A 20,524-nucleotide genomic window follows, 5' to 3' on the forward strand; every position below is an offset into this window, starting at 1 on the left:
GCAGCTGCCCTGCTCTGTGCCCTGTCCAGGTATACACACGCACACACACACACACACACACACGCACACACACACACACACACACACACACACACACACACACACACACACACACACACACACACACACACACACACATACACACCACAACACACACACACCACAACACACACACACACACACACACACACACCACAACACACTTAGACATCTACACACACATACACACACACACACACACACACACACACACACACTACAGCACACACATACATCTACACACACACACACACACACACACACACACACACACACACACACACACACACCCACATAGCACACACACACACACACACACACACACACACACACTACAGCACACACATACATCTGCACACACACACACACACACACACACACACACACACACACACCCACACCCACATAGTACACACACACACACACACACACACACACACACACCCACACCCACATAGTACACACACACACACCAATACACATCCTAGTTCCTTTCAGTGCAGAGCTGGAAAAAATCCAGTCAGAACAAAATAAAAAGGCTTGCACTCAATCATGTTCCACAAATGGGAAAAGTGTTGTGCTTGTTTTCTATAACAGCCTACTTAATGGGCGTATGCGCTCTCCCCCGGTACAGCGGAGGAAATAAGTGTTGAACTTGTCAACATTTTTTTTCACCAAGTATACCTCCAGTGAGGCTATTTGGATGACATTTTCACCAGACATCTTTAGTTTTCTTCTTAAGTTACCCACCCATATAAGAAATCTAAAAATTAAAGTCCACAAATTAGAGTTGTGTGTAATTAAGTGTAATGACACAGGAAAAAAGTATTAAACACGCCTACTGACATTACTTAAATCCTTTTTGTGTAAAAGCCTTTATTTGTAATGACAGCTTCAAGACATTTCCTGTATGACAAAGCTAATCAATCATAGTATATTCAGGTGTGATTTTGGCCCATTCTTTTAAACAGAGTCTTTACATCTGGAAGATTCCAGGAAGTCCCTCTTGTGAATCCTGATCTTTAATTAACTTCCAGAACTGTTCGATTGTATTTAAGTCAGAGCCTTGATTTCCTTTCTCTGAAACCAACTGAGAGTTTCCTTTGCTGAATGCTATGGATCACTGTCCTGCGGGAAGGTCCATCCATGTCTCACCCTCATCATCCTGGAGGATGGCAGATTCTCCTGGAAAAAATCTCTCCATTCATCATTCCCTTCAACAGTGTGAAGTCTGCCAGTATACATGAGATGAAAAACAGCCACGCATCATGATGCCGCCACCTCCAAACCTCACTGTTGGTATAGTATTTGTAGGGTGCCATTTCTCCTCCAAACATGGTGTGTAGAATCCTATGACATCCAAAAAGTTATATTTTGCTTTCGCCTGACCAGACTATAATATTCTCTCTGTATTTCATAGGCTTGTCCAAATGTTGTGTAACTTTAAACAAGCTTTGACATGTTTTTCTTCAGTAATGGAGTCATGTAGGGCTTACTGTGCGTTCAGACCAAGAGCGACTTGAGCTTCCAAAATCGCTCTGGACGCCCTGTAAAGGACGCTGTGGGAAGCTTGGATGCTTTGGCCGCTCCTGGCCGCTCTGACGTAGTAGCATTCTATGTTCGTTGCTGGTAATTTGGTCGCTGAACCGCGTCATAGCTCATTACCATAAAGTTAAACCACTTTCAACTTTCTCTAGACGCTCAAGACGCCCAAAACGCGACGCCGACGGATTGGTCGCTGCTGGCAGCTGAGAGAAGCCGGCTTCCATTGAAAATGAATGACTTCCGGAATCTTTGGAAGCTCAAGTCGCCGGCGGTGTGAACGCACAGTTAGAGTGAATAGAGGCCATGGTGGTGGATCGCCTATGATTTACTCTGTAACATTTGTACCTGCTGCCTACACGTCTTTCTGGATCTTTCTCCGGGTGGTCCTTGGCTCTTGGGCTAATCTTCTGACTATCCTTCTGACTTCCTGGTCAGTTTTCCAGTCTTGGAAGAGCTCTTTGCTTTTACCCATCATGAAATGTTTCTTGTGTGACACCTTGGTTACGGAAAACCTTTGTTATAGCCCATCAATAAGTACTGACCCAGCTTATTTTCATTTGCACAGATCGGAGGGATAATTACTCTTTATCTTCTTCTAGGTTCCAGCTCATATTCCTTGCCTTGGTATACTGCTTTTTCTTAGTGTGTTCAATTCTTTTATTCCTGTGCCATTCCACTTCATTACACATAACTCTACGTATGGACTTTAATGTTTGAGCTGTTATACAGTATGGGTGGATTACCGGACTTACTACTCTACTGATGTCTGGTGAAAATGTCACATGTATAACATCACTCATTATACTTACTGAAAAATGTTTTGACGCATTCAATGCTTACTGTACGGAAGAACTGTAGATTGTGTAGAATCTAGTTACCTCTTGATGAGAACATTCCACTACCTCCCAGTGGCCAGTCAGTTACCTATTCAAATTCCTGATGATAACATTCCAGTACCTCACAAAGTTACACTGACAGGCTTTTTTCACCTCCAGACATTTGAATTCGATGGAACAATGTGAGTTCATCATTGCAAGGAGCAATGTGCAAGCAGAGAATAACACAAGGCACTAAAATAACAGAGAATAATGCAAGGCATCTAAAAGGCACTGGATGAAATAGTTAAAAATGGTTCAACTTTTATGTATGAGTTGTTGCTTGGCTACCTCTCTAAGTAAAGTCAAGGGACTAGCTATTTAGCTTGATATAACATCACATATATAACCTCACAGCAACAGCATGTATATAATCAATTTCCACTTTCCACACTCTCAAGGGGATTGCCACCTTACCGAGTGGTCGCCATGGAGTTCATGCCAGCTTATGTGTATGGACGGACGCAGCTTTGAGACACAAGGACGCCAGGCGCGCTCAAGAGCCGTGATCGTCCAGGTGCCTGAGAACCAGGAGACGTGCCCCAGACAGGTGTACGAGACGCGGCCGTGCAAAGGTACGATGGACACCAGACACAGTCTGAATCTGAATCTGAATCTGACCAGACAGAATTCGAATCTGAATCTGAATCTTATAATCAGATACAATCTGGAAATTAATGCCACACTACTGCAAGCTGGGAGCTGCCGTTCCTCTAGGTGTCTTACTTGGTGGTTCATTTTGTTACGATTGTGAGAGGGTCCCTGTAAAATGTTCTCCCCCACACATGGGTTCCTGGCACCAAAACATTTTAGAACTTCTGGATTTATCTACAGACAGCGCTGTATATTATTAGAATCTTAGAACTTCAACATTTGTGAATTCTCATGAAATCGGTGTGTATTGGGTGTCAAATGTAGAAAGGTAAATTCACAAGATGAAGGATGTTCTGGATTGTTCCATAGGAGGGGTGTGCCACACTTATGAGTGGAGAACCGGCGGATGGAGGGAGAACGAGAGGAACGTGTGGTGCCAAAGGTCTGATGGAGTGAACGTTACAGGTGTGTGTCCAGGCATCTTGCATGCAAAACAGTGTGCAACTAAGTACAGCACACACAATGTGATCGGTGCTGCCACCTACAGGTGTAAAAGGACACTGCAACAGAAGCCTCTAATAGACCACACTCAGACTTGTGAACAGATTTCTATCACAAGATGTTAATTCATCAGATTTGCAAATGAGGTGTCACTGAAAGGGGCAGAATATCTAGTGTGTTAAAACAGCTTTGTCTTTAAACTCCGCGGGAGCTTTGTTTTGCTTTAATTCGTGCCGTCATAACCAAATGTTCCTTCTTTGCGGATGGTTGCTCATTTAGTACATCAAGGTGTGAAGTACACCAGGATCTGGGAGTCCAGAGAGAACACACACACTTATAAAACTCTATTTTAAGCCCCAAATACATGCTGCCATTAAATGAGTAGATGACTTGCTAATGTGGAGTGGCTGTGTTTAGACTGGTGCATGTTTGGGGATGCTTCACTCATCTATACAATTTGGTGATTATTCACTATATAGCGCATTATAAATGAGTAGGATGTTCTGAACCCAGGGTCTGTCTCTGTGTGTCTTGATCTAATCCTGATCCTGACTGTGTGTGTGTGTGTGTGTGTGTGTGTGTGTGTGTGTGTGTGTGTGTGTGTGTGTGTGTGTGTGTGTGTGTGTGTGTGTGTGTGTGTGTGTGTCTCTTGCCTCAGGCGGGTGCCCCTCACACACTCGGCCCTCAGCAATACGCCACTGCCACCCACCCTGCACCAAGCCCTTCTCTTTCTGCACACAGGTAATTTTACACTCCATTGCCATCATACACAACACTGCTCATTTCAAATGTAAAAATAATTGAAAACATGAATGTCACCTAATTGAAAGATGTCAGTATGAAATATGGCTATTTCCCATTGTGGCTAATTTTATTTTGTTTTTTTCATAAGCCTCATTAGACTGTCAAAAGACTACTGTAATTTCCCAACTATTAGCCACAGCTTATTTTGCACAATTTCTTCAGGTTACCACATGGGGGCAGTTATAATACAGTACGGTTTTAATATGGTTTTGTTTATTTTAACTTCCATACAAAACTGTCCTGCAGCTTATACGTAATGTGGCGAATACACAGGAAATGACTGTAGTGTTCTCATCTTGTCACTGTGCTGGCGTGCATACTTTATCAGCTCTGGCAACATACAGTAAAAACGTTTCTGAGGATGTTAAGTGGAATATGATGTGTCTCTGACAAAAGAGCTACAGAGCTGTTGAGTAGTGCAGTTGAATGTAGTGCCGCTGGAAGTGGGAACTCCAGTTCACGCTACAGTGCAACTCTTATGTATTGTACCTATTACACGAGCCTTCCCTGAACAATAAGTCAATGTAGTGTGAAGATCCAGCCTCATAGTTAAGACGACTCTCCATTGCCCTGGAGCATGGACTCACTTCACGTTTCCTCGCTCAGTCAACTGTGACTGCTGGAGAACTTGTGTGACACAAAGCTTGGGCTTTTATCATCCTCTCCTGCCTGACTTTCTGGTCTCTTCTCCACCCTACTCTACTCTTTTATCTTCTCTCTTTCTCACACACACACACGCACACACTCTCTCTTTCTCTCTCTCAGAGTGGTGTGTGCGGATGTGAAAAGGGCTTCACAGAAGTCATGACCACTCATGGTTTCCTTGACTACTGCACCAGGGCGCCCGGGCCTGACCACAAGAAGGCCGACGTCAAAACCGGTTCTGGCCAGGCCAGACCAGGCCGCACCCAAAGCCAGAACCCGCTCAGGGAGTGGGCCTTGCAGGCGGTGGGCCCAGGTAAGGCCAGTGATGTCCAAACCAGAGCCATAGAAAGAGAGAGTTGCGACACTCTGTGATGTTGTCGCCACACGATCAAAAGTTTTTAAAAAAACTGCGCTGAATGGACATTTAAGACATTTTAAACTTTATGGAGTGTCTTGGTCAGAGATATTTATTTATCTTTATTCTCATCTGAAGCTGTCGAAACCATTTGCATTTAAATATATACATAGACATCTTGAGGAACGCTATTGTAAGAGGATGCTGAAGAGGGATGTACAGTGCCTATAGAAAGTCATCATACCCTTTTGAAATAGTTACTTTTTTTGTCTTACAGCCTGAAATCAAAACCCATTTTTAAAAAAATCTTTTCCAGTTTTATTAACAAATTTAGCTGTACAACATCAAAATAATGAAAAAAAAGTAAACAGTTCTGAAAATTAATAAAAAATGAAAAACTAGAATAACAGGGTTGGAAAAGTCATCATACCCCTGACTTAATACTTTGTAAAGCTTCCTTTTGCTTTCATTACAGCCATCAATCTGTTTGGATATGTCTCTATTATAGCGTTTCACACCTAGATAGGGGAATATTTGCCCAATTTTCCGTACAGAAATGTTAAAATTTAGTCAAATTCTGTAGGGAAAGGCGATGGACTGCTCTCTTCAAGTCAATCCACATATTTTCTATAGTATTTAAGTCAGGGCTCTGACTTTGCCACTCAAGGATATTCACCATCCTATCCTTAAGCCACTGCTTTGTTCTTTTGGCAGTATGTTTAGGATTATTGTCGTGTTGGAAGGCGAATGACCTCCCCATCCTCAGCTGTCTAGGAGAGGGACGCAGGTTTTCCTTAAGAATGTGGGTGTATTTGGCAGCATCCATTTTCCCTTCTATCCTGACCAATTGCCCAGTTCCCGCTGAAAAGAAACATCCCCACAACATAATGTTGCCCCAACCATGCTTCACACTAGGTATGGTGTGTTTTGGGTGGTGTACTGTGTTGGTTTTCGCCAAACATTGCGCTTGGAGTTCAGTGCAAAAACACATCTGGAATATTCTGCTACCATGTGGAAAAAGCTTATATGGTCAGATGAGACTAAGATCGAACTTTTTGGAGACTAAGATTGAAGTTTTTGGACTGAGCTCCAGGCGCTAACCAAACACAGTATACACACCCAAACACACCCAAAACACACCATACCTACTTTGAAGCATGGTGGGGGCAACATTATGTTTTGGGGATGTTTCTCTTCAGCGGGGACTGGGCAATTGGTCAGGATAGAAGGGAAAATGGATGCTGCCAAGTACACCAAAATTCTTGAGGAAAACCTGCGTCCCTCTCCTAAACAGCTGAGGATGGGGAGGTCATTCGCCTTCCAACACGACAAAAATCCTAAACATACTGCCAAAAGAACAAAGCAGTGGCTTAAGGATAGGATGGTGAATATCCTTGAGTGGCAAAGTCAGAGCCCTGACTTAAATCCTATAGAAAATATGTGGATTGACTTGAAGAGAGCAGTCCATCGCCATTCCCTACAGAATTTGACTAAATTTTAACATTTCTGCACGGAAAATTGAAATCGAAATATTCCCCTATCTAGGTGTGCAAAGCTATAATAGAGACATATCCAAACAGATTGATGGCTGTAATGAAAGAAAAAGGAAGTTTTACAAAGTATTAAGTCAGGGGTATGATGACTTTTCCAACCCTGTTATTCTAGTTTTTAATTTTTTATTAATTTTCAGAACTGTTGACTTTTTTTTCATTATTTTGATGTTGTACAGCTACATTTGTAAATAAAACTGGAAAAGATTTTTTTTTTAAATGGGTTTTGATTTCAGGCTGTAAGACAAAAAAAGTAACTATTTCAAAAGGGTATGATAACTTTCTATAGGCACTGTATATGGCTGATAACTGATATGTTTAACTTCATTCACATCATAATATGTAATGTTAGAGAGCGGAGCAGAGCACCCACGGGTGCAAAGAATAATGATGCTGCTGTTCAGTTAAAACGTGAGTCATTTGTAAACATATGTCTGTGTGTGTGTGTGTGTGTGTGTGTGTGTGTGTGTGTTGGCAGATGGGCATGTAAGACCGTGGGTTTATGGCCTGATGGCTGCTGGATTCGTTCTCATCCTGCTCATCATCATCATGTCCTTCCTGCTGTGGTAATTAGATTGTCTTTCTCTCTCTCTCTCATTCTCTCCCTCTCCCTCTCTAACACACACACACAGACACACACTCATACACTCACACACACACTCACACACCCTCCTTTTCAGCACAAGTGACACATAGAACACTAAAACAGAATATGTCACCACTGCTTATAATAATTCCCACAAGCCAGACGTGTGTGTCACGAGTGAAGACAGCTTAATCTGTTGCTTGGAGGGTTACAGTTATCAGTTTTTATTATGACTACAGTGTATGTGTGTGGGCAATGTATATAGACACAGATAGGACGGGATCAATATTGAGCGCCAATTAAACAAATCATAACAAACTCATCAGTATGTTCATTTGAAGTTAAAGAATAGTGTTTAGAATCAAGCTTTGTACGATCAGTCGTCTCTGACGTCTTTCGAAGTACACAGCCGCCCTCTAGTGGTGAGATGAAATACTTGGATCTGTGTGTGGTTTAGGGAGACAGGACACAGTAACACTTACAGATGGTTTTCTTTGTTTTCCTCCGTGTGTGCATGTCTTCAGCAAAAACACCAAACCCAGTCCCAGCGGTGGAGGTCACCAGAAGGCCCTAACGCTGTCGTATGACGGGGATACGGATATGTGACCGCTTGCTCCACAACCATAGAGCTCACGTCTCAACAAATGGCCAGCTCTAATTAATGTCCTTCAACTTCAGGCACGTGGGATCCCATCAGACACCAAAAGGAAAGACTCAGAGGACACAACGCAGCAAGATTTTAAAACACAACATTCAAAATGTGTATACTTTAAATCCTGTACCTCTCTGATATTCAGCTCAGCTACAGGCTATCTTCGGGGGGGAAATCTGTATTTTCAAAAACCTGTTCCTGGTGATTATGCACAAGTGTACGATATGGCCTGGGCAATCACATTAGGTTTTGATGCGCTTGCTACAAGCCATGGGTCTCATTCCATGTGGCAGTTCTGCTAGACAGCTGGACTTAGAACTCTGGCAGATTCTCTCTGTGCTGGAGGACTGAGGAGCCAGTTGGACAAAACGACACACCTGGCAACGCTCACAAAAGCAAGATTTGTTTACATTTTGCCTCAGAGAAAAACACACTGCAAAAAGACTGATGGACAAGAATACGTGTTATGCACTATATTAGTGCTGAATGTTTTTTTTTTCCTCCTTTAAGATACATTTTCTCCATTTAGAGCAATTTCCTCGGTTGATGCAAGGTGTCACTGGCAGTGGGCCTATGTGTGTGTGACTGTGTGTGTGCTGGTGGTGGTGGTTTCTTTCCATGTCAAAAAAAACTAAGTGAAGCTCAAGGTTCTTTCCCAAGGGAGCTTTGACCGACCAAGACCACAAAACTACAGCAACTTCAGTCAACAGTCAACAACGCCCTGGTGATGATTAGAAGCCCTGAATAAGTGTTGAGTCATGGACATGGCTCTCAGATTAGGGATCTTGAACTCCTTGATTCTATGTGAGGAGAGATGACAGAAAATACTGGCTTGGACACATATGGAGGCTGCCACAGCCACACTATAAATGCTAATGTTCATTTGGGCATTGGGGAATAACTTGTCATTGAATCTGTGGTTACCAAAGTAGAGTATCAAACATCAACAGTGGAAAGAGTCGGTGGCAGAAGAGAGACACAACATTTTATATCCGCTATTGCCTACATTGCCTACAAGGGGTTTTTTTATAAGTGAAAAAGAAAAACATTTTCATTTAATTGGCATTGTGAGAGATCTGCATTTCTGCAGTAAAGTACAGTGTAATGCAATTTGTTTATGTTCGAAATATGACATTCCTGCACATGAACGGAAAGAAATTCTTTAGAAACACTTGAAAAACTGCTATGTTTGTTACCCATGTCTGCTACGTCTGCTATGGGCCTACTCTGGGTGGTGTGGCCTCTCAAGTGACCCACCCCCCACCCCCCCTTGTTCAACACATTGGATCAGAGTGTGGCTCTTACATTGGCAATCTAGACCGTTACAGAAGCACAAACCACAGACTCTCTAGAATGATTTTACAAGATGCTTTACACATTTGTTGTTGAAATGTGGGTTATTTAGTGTTATGTGTGTGTGTGTGCTGAATAATTTATTAATAAAATAAAAACTGAATCAGTCTTCTGGGCAACTTCATAGTTGTAATTGTATGGTTGTGCCATTGGAAGGGTGGGCCTAGCCTACTGCTCAATTGTCCTGTTTGTGCTTCTCCCATCCCCTCAGTGGAGTTTCCTGATAATTGTGTTTGGCCAACATTACTGATGCTATACATTACTGAAATATTTAAATACCAATGAATACATTTATATATATATAAAAAAAAAAGATTATGACAATCACATTTGATGGCTAGATGGAATAGTACTCCACTTCTTATAGTTGCCATGGTAACGGCGTATCACATGGCGAGTTCAGGGACAACAGCGCGCGCTGGCGGACGAACGGACGGCGTGCCGTGAGGTCGAAACGCAGATGTAGTCATTAATCAACGCGCAGCCTCGGGGCTGTCATCTCCGTTTACCGTGGACGGAACGCTAACAGGGGTTGGCGTGCGCACCACAGCGTGGCGCTACGAGGCTGTCATCTTCGATCCATCCAGACGAGATCCAGTCCAGCCGGTGTCGGTTTCCCCCCGGATGGACGTGTGAATGTGGTGTCTGATTATGCTTCCAATCAGCTTCGTCTGCAGACGCAGTCCCCTTCTGAATATGAAGCAGATCATCACCCTCATTACAGAGATGACGCAGACTTGATTGTATTTTCGACAAGACTTCCAGAAAGTTGCTGCTCAGACCCAAATAGAATAAGAGGTGAAGGGGATGAGAGGCCCCTGTATCCACCACGCTCCGAGCAGATTTACAGCTTTGTCTACCACGTCAGAACTGCAAGGCTCAGGCATCATCTATCTACTGAACTTTGCCTTACAAGACTTCCAGGAATGCACAGCACATACAGTAGCCTTGTCCAAGATTTATCTGCAACAGGTGTTCAGGGCTGTTACCCTACAGTCAAAGCAGGAAATGCCCCAACACCCATCCTCTTATTCCTCATCCCATTCTATTTACATCTCAGAAACTATTTGTGTGTTAGTGATGGATGGATCTGCCCCTTACCACATTTATGGTAACAGGTGACTTGGTGAGGTAAATTAAATGTGAACTGATTCAGAGTACAACAAAAATGTCCGTGGAACACTTTTATGAAGGACATGCTCTCTAGAACGAGTAGGAGAAACAACACATATCAACTAATTAAGTTGGCCTCTACCAGCTCAGTAATGGAATGGCAAATTGATCCTCCAGTATAGGCCTATGCCTAAGTAAACCTTACTGTCCACTAGATGGTGCTGCAGCTTCAAAACGCAAGGGTACGCGTCAGGGCACCCCAAAGTGGCCTCAAACGACCGTTAATCTCTTGTCATAAGGCAAGCAAGAAAATCAATCCTGTCTATTTGGCTCTCTAATTATCTGCATTCAACCAGTATAGATTGTGCTTTAAGAAAGGCCTGTTTTTTAAATTGAGTGAATAAGTAGTTTATTAAATGAAATACTGTTTCATTGATTGAACAAGCCCATATAGTAAACCAAGTCCACTGGGGACTCGCGGCTGTGTATTAACAGCTCTGGTGGGTTATAAGTATTGACAGACACCCCGTAAACATCAGATACAGAAGCTCATGAGATTGACTGGATTGATTGTTGAGGTTAGGTGCAAGAAAGATGTTCTTTTTTTCCCCCTGACTGAGTGCAAAACAGAAAGCCAAGGGGCATCAACCCACTTGGCAGGGCCATCATAAATTCATCATCGATTCACAATAAACATATTGACTGCATGATGCCGCAGGGGCATTGAGAGATAGATCGTTTTTGGAAATTGTTTTCAGAAAGCGTTTAGAAAGTAGAAACACTAGCTACAGCCAACTTCACAGGTGTGCAGATGTTTTTATGCCAGATTCCATTGCGCTGCTTGGCAATACTGTATGTGTGAACGGTGTGAAAAGCCCCTGGCTAGGTGTGCAAACCATTTATGTTGTTGATTCAAAAAGAGAGAGAACATACAAGAGAGGAAGAGAGGGAGAGAGAGACTTGGAGGAGGAGAAAGAACTTTGTGTTTAAGACAACTGAGAAGAACAGGAGAAAGTGTGCTGGAGAAGGAGAGGCAAAACTCTCGGTGTGTGTGTGTGTGTGAGAGAGAGATTGTGTGTGTGTGTGTGTGTGTGTGTGTGTTTGTGTGCGCGAGTGCGAGAGAGAGAAGAGAAGATTGTCCACGCTCAGTATCTCTCTCCTCTCCTTATCAGATGAGATAAGACGGAGAGAGTCCCAGTCTTAATGGAGTTTAGGCTCACTGCAATTCACATCACGCGCCCAAGAACAAACAACACATCATCCACACCACCAGCCCCATACATCACCCACACTACACACACACACATACACACACACACACACACACACACACACACACACACACACATACATTTGCATACATACACACACACACACACACAAACACACACACACACACACACACACACACACACACACACACACACACACACACACACACACACACACACACACACACACACACACACACACACACACACACACACCACATCTGGCATACTTTGTTTACTCACACAAGTACACATGATCAATCATGCAACACACTAACTCAAATGTACATGCTGTGACACACTGCACACATACACACACACACACACAGAGAGGCCTTCCGACACACCCCTGTATTTGAATTCAAAGGCTGGCACACTATCACACCAACATTGTTGGCAAAATAATCAACACAATGGTCTTCAGAACAAAAGGACTCAATCTCACTTACGTAATTTCACAGGCACATGCGGTACCTCAGACACAGAAGTGCAGGCATCTCTTCTCAGTTTCGTGCAGAGGTGTCCCTGGAGTTCTACAGGCTGTCACAGGAGGAGTGACAGAGCAGGAGCGATAGAGAGACAGAGACAGAGAGAGTGTGTGTGTGTGTAGTAAACATGCAGCATTTAAAAGGGGGAACGGAAAGAGAGCACGAGAGGATTACTCCCCACCATCCCTCCACTCCTCTGCCCTCCTTCTCTTCATCTCTTCATAATTAAAAGCCGTTTTCCCGCAGCGTTGGTGTGTGTGTGTGTGTGCATGTGTGTGTGTGTGTGTGTGTGTGATAATGCTATTGGAAGTAAAGTCTCAAAACTCACACTATTATTTGAAGTGCTGAGCCCTACGGGACAGGCACACACTACTGCAATAGTGACGTTTAAGCATGGACCTAATAGCTCTTCACCACCTACTACTTCTACACACCATCTCTCCCTGTCTGTGAGTAGGTCTGCAGGAGTGTTGGCAGTATTGCTTCGCAGGTGAGCTCCCATATGCAATAATCCATTCCGAGACCTTAGTAGTCTCCCTCAGTCACTCCCGGTTCACAGACAGCCTATTTAATACCGAGCTGCTAAAAAGGTAATGGTGTATTTCATTCAACAAGACAGAGTTTGGGAGTCATTCTGCAGAGAGTCCTGTGTATGCACATACACACACACACACCTTATCATTGTGATAACTTTCGCTGTCTGGAGTGGACGCTCGGCTCCCTGGCACCGATCAGATCTTTGGTTTTTTTTCGCCGCCTCTCTTTGCCACCTTGGCCATTTGGCTCAGCGTTTAATCAGCTGGGCTCTGCGACGCGCAGGGGCCCGGAATCCTGCCGATCAATGGCGCTATTGATGAGCAGCAGATAGAGGCCGTTAGAGTGACCTGTCTCCGGGGCGACATTGATTTCATCTTCTCCAATCCATCTGCTCGCGAGAGTGGCCAGACGCCATTGTGTTTCACCTCCTCGGACAGGCATTATCAATCATACCCGGGGAATGGGCCCTTGTTGGAGGCTCCGCAGCGGGGCAGAGTTATGGTCAGAGTCCCGATCGTTTTGTTTGTCCTGGCTCTGTCCCAGGTAATGATGACACGGGTTATGCTTCACAGAAACACGGCTGCTCATATCTCCATTGAAAGCTGCTGTGCTGCTGGGAACCCATTGTGCTTGTCAATGAGGATTTAATGCAAAATAAGACATTTTCTTTGAATAGTGTTTGATTCCTAGGTTAATGCAAGGAAGTAAAGAAAGTCTCCTGTAACTATGCTGAGCTGCATAGCACTTATAGGTATCATAGAGTTTGGAGCACTGTACCACAGCTGTGAAAAGTAATTATATTTGTCATGTAAATCAATGTGTGACATGTTTTTGTTTCTCTTGTGTGTCTATTTTTCAGTTCAAACATCACTGTTACACAATCATCATACATTTGTATGCGACAAGGAAGCCAAAACAAACGTGAGGACGATTCATCTGAACTGATTTGGCCAGACCAAACCTATTTCAGAAAAACACTCGGAGACACACAATACCTCAGTTTGACGAATAGAGCATCCAATTATGAAACTTGCAAGAGATATAACTTTCCAAACATTCACCATGTTGCCATCCATTAAAAACAAAGACAAAATGATATCTTCTTCAAGTCTTTCTTCATAGACACAGCAAAGACAGTTCTTTTTCAAAAAGGTCTTTCATGCCTGTCTCTTAACTCTGTATGTGTAAAAAGAGATAAATGCTGTAACATGCTGCATCTTATGGAAAAGAAATGCTTAAAACGTGCACAAAAAATATTTTAATTCAGTGTTCCAGTCCACAGAACAAGATTAAGCCTAGACAGCTATAAAGGGAAGGACAGGGGAGCAAATATATTCTTAACCTTTGCCCTTTATAAGTTGCTCTTAAAAAAAACCCTACCTGAAAAGTGCCATATTGTTAGTGTTGCTTTCAGTTTCACTGCTATAGGTTTCCCTTCTCAAGAAACATAACATTTGGCTCCATTTCATACACAGACAGAAAGAGTCATTTCAGAGAAGGCTCATCTTTGTAGATGCAACCATTTATATAGATCGCCTGCCTGAGGCCTTTTGAAAACAGGATACCATTCCATTTTCATGGTTAGACGCCTCTGTGATTTTACCACTCATTCTGCACGTAGAGTAAAATGATTTGGTTGGATGTACTTGAGCTTTTACTTTTCCCTGCGATTGTTTTATTTCCCCCCCAAACTCCCAGGGTTAGCACAGTCCATTTGGTCCGCTCTGACACGGGCAGAAGACAGTAATCTTAATTATAGGCCTCGCAGACAAAAGGCGACGACAAAAAAATTCCCAAGAAGCGGATTCCCGTGCAAGGAGAGTGTCACAATGGATTCCCAAAATCCCGCACCGGATTTGATCCGCTCTCTCGCTGGTGTCGGGAGAGCCGGCACTTTAATTACTGCGGAACGTTACGAGTCCTTGACCCACTTCCGACATCTTATCACAGACACCACAAGCACTCACTCCAAACTTCGGCAGAAGGGTTTTGTGGGTAAATCTGTAGGTAAACGAGCGTGATGGGCTGTTCCAGAAGGGGAGATTGGGTTGGCTACGTTCGCCGGGTTTGGCACGGAACATTTAGCCTGGCACGGTGACACGTTGCTGCTTCCCAGACACACTCCGACTGACTGCTAAGCATTCAGGTCCTTAATGTAAAGCCCTTATCCTCCAGCAGCCTCGCAGAAAAACAGAGTGATGCGCCTCCCTTTACCCCTGCACTTTATTATCATTCGCTGCTCGCTTCGACTCAGTAGACTATAGTGTTGGCTTCAGGCCTATAGATTTGTAGAGCCACTAAATGTCTTGCAGTAAATGTTCTGAGACGGAACACTCAAGACATTCTGAGACACTCACACACACACACACACACACACACACACACACACACACACACACACGCATGCACGCACACCCATATCATCCTCTTTAGCCTGCGGAGGCTCCATTGTGTGTTGGCACTCCAGTTTTGGTCCATTCTCTCCTCCCTATTCTAAGACTCAGCTGCGGATAATGCTGGCAGAACCCAGAGTCACTCCAGCCGCACTGCACCCGGGCCTCGCCACTCTAAAAACATAATGGAAATCTCTCCGGCTCGTCATGCTGTTGAGGATGAAATCCCGCTCCCTAGCGAGCCGGACGGACCCCACCACTCCGACAGGCCAGGGACTGAGATGTGTGTATAAATATCTGAATGAAACGGCACTCTGAAGTCTATTCTTAAGTCGAAATCAGATATGATTACTCTGAGGATCGCCACTCAATCCACTCAGTCCACATGGCTTCAGAGCTGGAGCTCTCTAAGGAACAGTGAAAACCAGAGAGGGAGAGGAAGAGAGAGCTTGTGGCGAGGGTAGGGGGGGGGGGGATACATCAGACAACGTTCTGGAGGTTAATTAGAAAAATTATCAGCCCAGGCTGAGAGAGAGGAGTGGGGACTGCAGCTGCCTCCCTCGCTTGCGCGGACAGACATGTTGATCCACGGGCAGCTCCGCTCGGGAATGCCGGCGATCCATCTCTGTCACTCGGCCGCCCGTCTCCCAGGGCTGCGACCAGCTCCGACACCGCGCTGTGAGCTGGGTGCTAATCAGAGCGCCACTCTCGACTCCCTCTTTGTCCTTCTTGCTCTCGTCGTCTCACTCTCCTATCTCTCCCCCTGTTTATTCTTACAATCAGCATATATCTTCTCTCTTTTCCATCTAGAGCTCTTCCTAACTCCTTGATACAGGGGTTTTACGGGAGTTAACCACCCCCAAAATGAAAAGCCCTCGCAAAGAAGTTAAGAGTAATGATTCGGGGTACACCCTAAAGGAAAAGCTGACCCACCCAATTGTCATTGCATACTGTGATTCATACTTTGCATTCACGTTCTGCCTGTGCCTCAAGGGTGGGTGTTATGATCTAAGAGGCCATAACCTGCATATTTGCATATGTTTAAAGCAACACGATGGAGGAATTGAATAAATCCCTTTGGCAACAATATTCAATGGCATTTAGCGCTGTAGACTGTACCCAGGTCGTTGTATACCTACTAAATGGGTTCTACCCAATCAACAACGTCAGTAATATCAAGCGGTCTAGCGCGCATTGATTTGGTTCTCCATATAAAAAGTCATTGTAGCATCAAAATTAGCTTTTATTTTTTTATACCTTTATGTTAGGTAAAACAACTATACTGTATTAAAGCTTTTTAAACCCCTGTGTGTGTTACTTTATCTGAAAGCTGGCCATTGTTGGTGTCCCAGAAAAGTTGGCCAAGGTGTTCCAGAAAAGCGATGTTTCAAGTAGAGAATTTCAGACTGAAATCTGCCAGAAACCAGTTTTGGATACAACCCTCGAGTAGAGTAAGTGAAATTTCAATCAATATGAGGTTTCTAAGTAATTGGTAAGCTACTGAAAAAAACAGGAGCCACATTCCCTTTGTAGACGGTACATTAGTCACTTTTTTGAAGACGGAAGGTTTGATCCTGTTCCATAAGCAACTGCCAATTACTGTGAGTGAAACCTCAAAAAGTTCTCCCTCTGGCATGTCTCAATCAATATAAGCTGTCAACCAAATTACAAGATCTCTCATTGGAAGAACACGACGTTCTCTTGTGATTTGACAAACACTGATAAAGTGATTGTTGATGAAAGGAAGAGAACTGATAATGAACACAGTGAATTTTGTTGGGGGCAATCTGTTGCAGCAGCTGTAGCCTTTCCACATCAGTTTAATATGGAACAGCTATACGCGCAGATGCACTCCTTAAAATAGCATTCCCAAAATACCATGTCCCTCACATGGAATAAGTGAATAGCTAGCATAACTTGATACTTAAAGTAATAAGGGAAAACAAAATGCCCCCTAGTTGTCACAAACAATAAGTATCACCGTATAGGTAGCGTGGTATCACAGTATTCAAAGACTTTATTGTATTATGTTCAGGCTTTCCTGTGTTGATATTAAAGGGTTAAGGCGCCTTAGCTGGGTTTTCATGTGGACTAAAACCACTTCTGCTATCTCTCTCCCACTACCCCACCACCCTCCCCAACCCTGCAGCGCTTTGACAACAACCATCTATTTTCCCTTGATTGCTCCGATAAGGACTCTTCTATTATTCCACTTTGTCAGACATTATGGTAAAATCCCTGAGAAAATCACCTTGGAGCCAGAGTGCTTTGTCTTCTCTCAAACATTCTCAACCCACCGATAAAAAGATATAGAGATAAGCACTTACAGTTAAATCCCTCTCAGCGTACAGTTTCTCTTGCTTTGTCAGTAGGAGTGTAGGTGCCCTTAGAACGGAATATCTGTGTTTGGACTGTCCAGTAAAAAAAAAAAAAAAAAAAAAAATACAACAATGAAACACAATAAAATATTTCCACAACACACACTAGGCCTTTACATACAATAATCATTTTCTTAAAGCTTATGGGCCCTAATCAGCAATCTGAAACACCTGGTCAGAGACGCAAGGTTTAAAGACATTTAGAGTGTGTCCAGTCCAAATTCGCTAATTTAACGACATGATTTTGTGATCAGACGCCGGGTGCATTATTCAAAAAGGTTGTTATGTTTCTGAATTAGTCATGGGTGTGTTTTGGGCGTAACATCCTTTAAACCCTTTAAATCGATGAGAGTGACATCTGTAATTCCCTTTAAGAGCCAGCAGCGCAACATCAAACAGCGTGTCAGTGTTTTGACAGTCAGCACATCTTATGTTGAATGAATCTGCTTGCATGATTCCACTCATACTTGCTTTACTAAAACCTGTGTGTAACTAGCAGAGCGTAGCCTGCATCTGTACTCGCCTATATTATTTGAACTCATAGGCAAACTGAACAGAAACTAACTTCACATGGTCAATGACAAAACAGTTCTACGAAGTTATTTGTTTTCACTATTGACTGACAAGGGATTACAATTGAAAACGTAGCCTAAAAAAGCAAAACGTTCGAATGACTGAATAAAAACCCTAAGGATATTCATCCTGAAAATGATGAATGCCTGGGACTGCTGCTACTGCTGAAGAGCTGCTTATAGCTTGTGACAGTGCAACTTCACCACAGGTGCTTGCACTTTTCGCTATCCACCTTCCTTAACCCGGAAATCTGGCCGGTTTTCAACTTCCGTTCATTCTGTTCATTCTACATTATAGCTTTGTGCATTCTCAGTACACTAACTGGAAGAATACATGTATGCTTCAATTTAGATTTCTTTCAAAATGTTGAAAATTTGGCCCTCAGCATTGATATACTACAGTATATAACCAATATAAAGGTATAAAAGGTTACTTTTATATGCGTTATGATATGTTAAGCACTGTCAACCATCATGTCACCAAACCGTTTTCTGAATACTGAGGTGTCATGTCGACGCCCATTGTTGGCATATCATGGATAGACCAGGTTTTTCAGTGTCAGTGAAAATCATCTCAACTGACATTGAATGACAGGATAACTAAATTGTGCAAACTGAATACCTACAAGTTTTGTTTTAGATCAGCTACAATTAAATTCTTAATTTTATTATGGCCGATTTAATTCATTATTAATTAAATAGCCTGCAAACAATGCAAATTACATTACATTTCATATACACAGTCCATCACAGTCACATGCAAAAATGTTTTTTTTTCTGTAATCTTGTGCACTACCTCACTAAGACAACATGAAAACATAGTTTGGCACATACTTCCAGAAAAAATCTGGCAACAATACAAAGTTTGCTACAAATCTACAGCAACCGAGAGTGACATCACTAAAGCATTACCTGTTCGCCATCTCGGAGGAATGAAAAAGTAATGCGGCCCCAGCCGTGGCGCGACTGGCTGGGTCACCTGCACCTGCACCGCATGCCGGTGACCCGGGTTCGATTCCCGCCCCGTGGTCTTTTCCGGATCCCACCCCAAATCTCTCTCCTGCTCACTGCCTGTCTCTCTCTACTGTACTGTCCTGTCAAATTAAAGGCATAAAAGCCCCCAAAAATATACTTTAAAAAAACCTGATGACCTGATATCCGAGACCAAAACCGGGGACATAATCCCAAAAATGTGGAAAAAACGGGGACATTTTCTGTTTGACTATCAATCTGATTAAAATACATGTTATATCTTCAAAAAAACAGAGACATAGGTGGTATTTCTATATTTTCCCAGGGACAGGCAACCAAAAACGGGGACTGTCCCCTGAAACCGGGGACGTCTGGTCATCAAGATAGTGACCGGAAAAATAGGTAAGCCACTGACTACAGTGCTCTCCACAGTATCACAGGAGAGTAACAATACATTGTCAGTGGGTTAAAGTATCGTTTTACTTTAACATGGTGAACTTGACCACAAGGCTAGGTATATGCTATTTCATTATGAATGCATATGACGGTCTTACTCAAAACTTCTCAGTTTGCTGACAGTTTACTCTAGCTACCATCTGAAAATAGAGCCCAGGTTTGTTGTTAGACTAAACTTTTCCTTTAAGGAAAAAAGTCAAACAAAAATAAATGTTGCCTAAACCTGTCATAATTACAGATAGTCATGCAAATGCCTCGATAATTAATTAGCCACTTTCCAGTTCATTTGATCCTTAGATGAAAATTAAGGAAATGTCAGATATGAACTTTACATTCAGAAGCTTCAGTCAGGCATATCCTCTGACTGAGTGATTCCATTACTGAGCTGTAATGGAGATATTTAGTGTGAACTGGCTGACAGGAGATGTCTGGGTGTCATCTGTCCCTGGAGACTGAGGAAGTGGTTGCTTTTAATGCCATGTAGGAAAACTGTTCACAGTAACTTTCTCTCTCTTGCTGTGTGTGTATGTGTGTGTGTGTGTGTGTGTGTGTGTGTGTGTGTGTGTGTGTGTGTGTGTGAAGCTGTAATCCTTTTTGGATTTATAAGTGTGTCAGAAAAAACTCTCCAGGGTGTGGGTGTGTGTGTGTGTGTGTGTGTGTGTGTATGAGGCACATTCAAGAGATATGTGTTATCAGTTTAAGGACTGTATATGTAAACAGTATATAAGCTAGATGTGAGTTTAAAGGGTTCCAGTGAAATACAGACTCCAGAGATTATGTGGATTTTTTGTAAATATATTTATATACAGTATATACATAAATAACCATGTATGCTTCTGTGTGTG

General features: G+C 43.0%; 1 protein-coding gene across 1 annotated transcript in view; it reads left to right on the top strand.

Annotated features, from left to right (window-relative positions):
* LOC134071736 (thrombospondin type-1 domain-containing protein 7B-like) overlaps window positions 1–8,267 on the top strand; it is a 56,123-nt gene extending 47,856 nt beyond the window's left edge. The window contains exons 21-27 of the mRNA XM_062528573.1: window positions 1–29; window positions 2,861–3,034; window positions 3,423–3,518; window positions 4,213–4,295; window positions 5,124–5,316; window positions 7,387–7,474; window positions 8,019–8,267. The exon at window positions 1–29 is cut by the window's left edge and continues 146 nt beyond it. Of these exons, the coding sequence (XP_062384557.1) occupies window positions 1–29; window positions 2,861–3,034; window positions 3,423–3,518; window positions 4,213–4,295; window positions 5,124–5,316; window positions 7,387–7,474; window positions 8,019–8,100 (745 nt within the window). The 3' untranslated portion in view covers window positions 8,101–8,267. The remainder of the gene's footprint in view (window positions 30–2,860; window positions 3,035–3,422; window positions 3,519–4,212; window positions 4,296–5,123; window positions 5,317–7,386; window positions 7,475–8,018) is intronic.
* Window positions 8,268–20,524: the final 12,257 nt, after the last annotated feature.

Source organism: Sardina pilchardus, chromosome 23, assembly GCF_963854185.1.
Source record: "Sardina pilchardus chromosome 23, fSarPil1.1, whole genome shotgun sequence".
Taxonomy (NCBI): Eukaryota; Metazoa; Chordata; class Actinopteri; order Clupeiformes; family Clupeidae; genus Sardina; species Sardina pilchardus.